At 31.0% G+C, this 7,554-nt stretch overlaps 1 protein-coding gene across 1 annotated transcript; it reads left to right on the forward strand.

The window, feature by feature from the left end:
- Positions 1-6,014: 6,014 nt before the first annotated feature.
- LOC145099846 (uncharacterized) lies at positions 6,015-6,948 on the forward strand. The gene is made up of 2 exons (XM_079037349.1): positions 6,015-6,515; positions 6,592-6,948. Exons 1-2 carry the CDS (start codon positions 6,015-6,017, stop codon positions 6,946-6,948), a joined length of 858 nt encoding a protein of 285 aa, XP_078893475.1.
- Positions 6,949-7,554: the final 606 nt, after the last annotated feature.

The raw sequence follows: 7,554 nt of genomic DNA on the forward strand, positions 1-7,554 counted from the left end.
GTTGGTTTCCATGAATAAAATTTATGACACCTTATTAGTTATGTTTAATTGTATCTGCAAACCAGACAAGTGGCATCTCGCCGAGAATCGTAGTAAAATTGGACAATGGGCATAGACAAGTAAACGCTAGAATCTAGATGCAAGATTATGACACCTAATTAATATAGGGTTTAATGTTTGCGCTAATAAATTTATATGGTTATTCTGGTACATAACAAATTGAGAAGGAAAATAAGATGAATATAACTATGAGTATGAATAGGAGTTGCAGGAAGCTTCTTTATGGAAATTAAAAAGCAAAAATTTGCTATCAAGTATCAATGTTAGTTGACTCTACTTTGGCTATTATCTATTTATATGCCTTGAATTTAACCTGAGTTACCTTATAAGCACTAACTGTCTATCAATCTTGGTATGAATGAATGAGAGGATATATCGGGGATAGATTTTTGGGAAAATGGCAAAAAATAGCAACATTCTTTTATTTAATCCATGATAGCAACATACTTATATTCATGTTTATCAATAACAATCTTGCTCTATTGGAATGAAATCACGAATTCCAATTCTATTGGAATGGAAAGACGAATTCCAATTCTGTTGGAATCACAGATGTTGATGCTTGAAGAACAGACCACAAAATTGAAACGGACCATAATATTCTTTTAGAATGTATTAGTCGTTGTTAGATTTTGATGTTTTCTTTCTCGTTTTGATTGTTTTTTAGTTTTATTCCGTAACAGTAAATGTAATTCTTAACAATTGTTACCCGTATTCTATAAGAAATAATGTGTTTTTTGTTTTTATTCTTCAATTGATTATTCAAGGATTTGTTATTCTACAAGAAGTTTTTAAATTCATGATCAAGAAATAGGTTCAAGAATATTTTTATTATTTATAGTTCAAGAATATTTTTATTTTTGAATATACTTATAAACATATTCTGTCAGAATGTCCGAATTAAAAAAATTATAATACATAAAATTGGATTTTTAAAATTAATAGAATCTATGATCCCTTAAAAAATGCAATTTTTCTTTATTAAATTTATATTAATTGACTAAATTACCCTTGTAATTAATTAAGATGATATTTTCAATTATATTTAATTGAATAGTGTATATTAATCATTTTCTTAAAATAGATATATTTGATTGGTCCACATTTATGCATACAATAACACAATAATTACTTTGAATAGAATAACCTAGGCCTATATATATATATATATATATATATATATATATATATATATATATATATATATATTGTATAGAAATACTCTATCCAAAGTGTACCCTGCAATGTATATCGAGAATGTTTCTGAACTTGCCTTTGATGACATTACACCTGAAGATCCGGATTTCTCATCTATTCAAGGTAAATAAAGGAAAAATACAAAATTTGGATTCTAATTTACAATTATGTCTTATTTTCTGTTTAAAAAAACTGTTTTGATGAATGAAATGTATGGAACACATGGAATTTCCGGCTTGGCAGAAGCCAAACTTATTGCCAGCAAATTATCTCAACATGACATGAATATTTCAAATCAAGATGAGAGTTCTCTAAACTTCTGTCCTGAAAGGTACATTCTTAAAGTAGGCTTGTGAATAGTTCTGAAAACATACGTTTAAATGCATGAAATTGTTATCCTCTTTGTGAATGTATTGAGTTCTAAATAGTATGATTTTATGACTTTATTTAACAAATTGCTGCAAGAAAGGTTGTAGTGGAGAGCTTTTGGATCCATGGCCATGAAGTTTTTAAACATAATGGATTTTAAAGAAAGGCTATACCTAAAGCAGAAGCATGAAAAAAACAATGGATTTTAAACATATTTGCTTGATTTTTAATCTTTTTATATTTTCATATTACTCAAAACTTGGATTTTTTTGGTGAGCTTACCGCATAGAATCAATGAGATCAATGTTACACTGTTTGCTATACAATTTTCAGTGTTTCCTAAAATCAAGAATGGAGGATAATTCAGCCAATCAAAACAATCAGCAACAACAACAACCTGATGTAAGTTCTTGAATCATTTTTAACCCAATACCAAATTTGGAATTTTGTTTAGCTTCAATGTTTCTCCTTTGTGCTACTTTTATCGGATTTTCATTTTTTTGAATTATTTGGTTATAATTGCTCATCAATTTTTGCTGGCTTTCATATTTTCAATTGCTTTGTAAGCATTGGTAAGTTTTATAGGCGCATAGTTCGATTCTTATATACATGCGCTTTTTGAAGTAACAAGAAATAATCACTTTTTGCTCTCTTTTATTACAATACTACGAGACCCCAATTTTTTATGTATTTTTTAATAACTTAAAAACTTGCCCCTCATTTTATTGAAAATTGGAATTCAAATTACAAAAATAGCCCCTGTATTCTTCTTTGTTATTTAAAGATCATCCAAGTTATTTAAATGGTCCCTCACTCTTTTTGTTTTCTGACAAACCACCCAAATACTTATTGTATTTAAAATTTTGGTGTTTTTCTAATCCTTATCATGCATAATTTTTCTATATGGGATTTTCTACCTTGCATTGTCTTTTAATATACAATAATTATTATTTGAGGGGCTTTATTTTTGTTTTTGTCCTGGGCCTCAAATCGACTTGGAACGGCCTGAATATAAATGACCATTTTACCCTTATATTCCAACAAATAAAGTCATTATGTCCATATTAAGTATAATAGAATCAATAATATATAGATGTCCAATTAATTGCTTAATTCATTAAGGATTTAAGTACAAGCGAAACAATGCCTTAGCTTCATAAATGATAATCTAATAACTTCCTTTTGTTATGTTTTTGAAGCTCAAATTTTGCATCTCCATTGGTGGAAAATAGATTTGATTTTGTGTTGGCAGGTTATGATTCCTCAAGATGGCTACCTTAAGGATACGAGGGAACATTGTTCAAAGAATAAGGTCTTACATACTGGTTAGGTAAGTGGTTAGTGTGTCATGTTTCTTTTATTGTCTTGTATATCTTGATATTTTTTTAACTTCAAAATATAATGACCTAATAGATCCGACTACAAAAATTGGTTTACATTTTAGTACACCTGCTTGTTGAAGTAACAAATTTTTTTTTTTTTTTTTTTTCTAAATAAAGGGGCAAGTTTAATGGATAATTTGTGTTAAAGGAAAAGGTTGCCTATAAAAAATGTATATACATAGCTTTTTATTCTACAACCTAATAATTATTCTTTTTTTGTACAAGTCGACGCTAAATTTTGAGTGTGAAAAAGAGATGTTAGATTACATTGATTAATTAGAGGTGAGTTTTTATAATCAACTGATGGTGTATCCACTCATTTACATGCCTTAATTCTATAGCCCTAACTTTCATATGTTTCTTTTTATTGTCATTGTTTCATTCGTTCCCCACGATCCCATTATCATTGTGAAGAAATTCTTTCTGTTTTGATTTTGTTTCCATGATTTGATATCGGTTACAGGTGTAAAATATGATAATAAAGTATTTTCTTGTTATGGGTTTGGATTATGGGAGAGGTCTAGAGAAAACTTGGCAGATTTAGGTTTTTCTGTCTCCAACGAAGACAATGTTCAATTTCATCCTTTTACACATTTGTATAGAAAAACCCTGATTCGATCCATGGTGATAATCTTGAGGTTGTTGATCTTGAATCTTTAACACCATCATCCAATGCGGGCAAACGTCGTATCGATATTGCAACCAACCACTCTTTAGAGTGGTTTTCATCTAAAGCTTGGTCCAACTACTCTGAAGATCCCTAAAATGGAAAAAAGCTTGAGTGATTTGAAGCAACATGTCAACGATTTACCGTTCATTTTAAAGACTTTTACATGCCTTTTCTCTTTTAATAATTGTGTGTCATGATTTTTTATTATTGGTTTATGGATATGCTGGTCAATTCTTTTGGTTGTTTTTGGAATAATCGTGTGGTTGTTATTGGGTCTTTAGATGATGTTATTCATCTTATTTAAGACAATTTCAAAGTTTTGTTAAATAATTAATATGATTGTTTCGTGTTATCAAGTATTTTGTATCTTCTACTTTCATTTGTGAATTTATTTTAAAGCATTTACTTTGGTACACTTTAATTTTAAATGATGCACTAACATATGTTGAATTCCTACAAATTAAATTTAAACATATTATTCAGTACACACCTTTAATTTATTATCATTTAATCACATTTACCGAGTATTTGTAAGTCTACAAATTTCTTCTCCATAACCAATATTTTTAACGTTAATATATTTATCACATACTAAATTTAATTTTATTTAAATAAATATAAATGTGTTGCATATGGTTACCGAATAAAACCTTATAAAATCTATTCCAAAACTATTTTTATAAATTGCATTAATTATCTCAAAAATTGTTTCTATAAATTAAATTATACATAATTTCAACCCTTATATATTTATCACATACTAAATTTAATTTTACATATCAAATTTCACATTAATATATTTATAACATACTAAATTTATTTTTATTTAAATAAAAATAAATATGTTGTGTATGGTAACAAATAAAACTTTACAAATTCTATTACAAAACTGTTTTTGTAAATTGCATTAATTATCTTCATAATTGTTGCCATAAATTAAATCATACATAATTTCAACCATTATATTGACTAATTTCCTTATATCCAGATATGGAAATCAACAATATATATATATATATATATATATATATATATATATATATATATATATAGGGTAAATGTCACTGTAGCCCTATGAAGTTCCACCTTTTGGTTTAAATGGTCCCTTTCGTTTTTTTTTTTTCGCATTTAAGGGGTATAAACTCAAGTTTTACCGAATTTTAAAGTCCTTTTTTAGAAATCCAAGGGGTCAGCCAGTAAAAGTAATCCTAGTCAGGAGAGAGAAAAGTGACACGTCATTAAAAAATTGCCAAGTAGGTATTTCCGTTGCCATGTCAATAAATGAGCTTTTACCTACTTAACCCTTATTTAAATGACATATTGACTCGTTTTTTTCTTCTTCCCCTTTCTTCTTCTTTAACTGCTTCTCTCCAAATCGGTGCTATGTCGGTGTTTATGAAGGTCGATCTTCATTTTGCTTTTTTACTAGGTACCCTGCAATAAGTTACTCAGATGGAGCGGAGCAACGTTTTGAAGATGTTGATTTTGCAGGAATGGACTTGAAGGAATTTCTCTTGTTTATTCAAAGATTCGCAAACGAGGAATGTGTGAATGTGTACTTTTGCATGCCCGATTTACAATTTCCTGATGGATTGAGGATAATAGCCATCGAGAAAGACTACCAGGAGTTTATTCAAGTAGGGTACGATAGTGGATGTGTAATCCAAGTGTACATGGATCATCTTGGTGTTGATGTTCATCAATGGATAGTGGATGACGAAGCAGAAGTATACAGTCCTGAAGACAAGCAGTCGGGTGTAGGGGGATAATGAGGAGTTTCATAGCATGGGAGATTTTCAGAACGACATTGACGAATTGCAAGGTAATGTTCATGATGACCAAGTACATGTTGATTCCACTCCTATGAATAAAACCATAAATGATGTTTTTTTTGAGCAAGTTATGCCCCAAGGTGCAGTCAATCCCATCAAGTCCTCCTCATGAGGACGATTACTTTGGTATAGACCACAATGAAAGAAATGTTGAGGAAGTAACAACTTATAATGCCAATTTTAACTGGAAAAAACAAAAACCTGTCCTGGGTATGAGATTTGAAAGTCCAAAACAGTTAAAACATATGTTATGTAATTATGCTGTTGCTAATGGCTATCAGTTGTGCTACAAGAAAAATGATAGTAGGAGACTTTTAGTGAAATGTTGTTCTGGACAGTGTAAGTTTAGACTTTGGGCCTCATGGATGAGTGATGAACAATCTTTCCAGATTAAGTCACTAATAGATGAACATAATTATGCAAGAAATTTCAAATTGGGATCTATTGTAAGCTATGCTTGGATTGGCAGCCACTTTTCAACTGAGTTCTTAAATAAGAAAAAAAATGAGTGTTAGGATGCTTAAAGAAGAGGTGAAACAAACTTTTGGAATAGATGTGAGTATGGGACAGTGTAGGAGAGCAAAGAAACATGCAATTGAGCTAATTGAAGGCACACTTATTGAGCATTATTCAAAGCTTTGGTCTTATGGTGAAGAGATAAGAAGATCAAACCCTGGATCAACTGTGAAGATTGGTGTCAATAGTATGCCTGATGGGAAGACTTATTTTAGTAACTTTTACGTATGTTTTGAAGCACTAAAGCAAGGATGGAGAGGTAGTTGCAGAAGAGTAATAAATCTGGATGGGTGTTTCTTGAAAGGCTTATGTACTGGAGAGTTAATATGTGCAGTTAGAAGGGATGCTAATAATCATATATTCCCAATTGCATGGGTAGTTGTTTGTGTAGAAAACAAAGAGAATTGGAAATGGTTTTTGGAGAATTTAAGGGATGATCTTGGAATGGAAAATGGTTTTGGTATTACTTTGATGTCGGATCAACAAAAGGTATGTTTAGTACCATATTGTAACATTTTAATCTAAATGTAGTTGTTTGTTTTAATAATTTCCCTTTATGGTGTAGGGTTTGTTGGAGGCTGTGAAAGACATTTTGCCTAATGCAGAACATAGGCAGTGTGCAAGGCATATTGTAGCCAACTTTCGGAAAATATTCATTGGAGTACATTATGAGCGGTTGTTTTGGAGGGCATGCAAAGCATCTACTGAGCCTTTGTTTAATGCAGTAATGAAAGAAATCCAACTCCTAAACCCTACAGCCTTTGAATATCTTATGGAGAAAAACCCTAAATCATGGTGCAGAGCTTTCTTTCAGGAAGGTAGGATGTGTGATGCAGTAGAAAATGGATTGTCAGAAAGTTTTAACAATGTCATAAGAGATGCAAGGAAAAAAATCAATTATCACAATGTTAGAGGAAATTAGATTGTATGTGATGGAAAGGCAGTTTAATTTGAGCAGCAAAGGTAGTTCATGGCCTGATTTTAAACCGTGTCCAGCAATTACAACCTTACTTAATCAACTGAAAAAAGCTCAAAGGTAAATGTAATGTAATGTGTTTACTTTGGTTAATATAAACATTCACTAACTTCCAACCAATGTTTGTAGATACTGACAGGTTCTACTAACTGGTTTAAACCAGTTCGAGACAAGAAACTTGGCTGAGGCTTACGTGGTGGATTTAGACAAGAAGACATGCTCCTGTAGAGTGTGACAACTAAATGGCTATGGTTGTGTGCATTCAGTTGCAACCATTTCATTTCTTAATAGGGATGTTGGAAGTTATGTGGATACAATGTACTTTGGATTAGTGTACAAGAACACATACAAATATCCAATGCATGGGATGAATAGAAGCAATATGTGGCCATGTACTGACTACAGTCCACCATTACCACCTTTAAGGAGAAAAATGCCAGGCAGATCAAAAGTGAATAGAAGAAAGGACCCAAGTGAAAATACTACAAGGCACACGGTCTCAAACACAAACATTGGTGATAATGGAGGTGAAGCAGGCAGTGGAGGTGAAGC

This window comes from Lactuca serriola, chromosome 4, assembly GCF_051521515.1.
Source record: "Lactuca serriola cultivar US96UC23 chromosome 4, Lser_US96UC23_V15, whole genome shotgun sequence".
In the NCBI taxonomy this organism is placed as follows: Eukaryota; Viridiplantae; Streptophyta; class Magnoliopsida; order Asterales; family Asteraceae; genus Lactuca; species Lactuca serriola.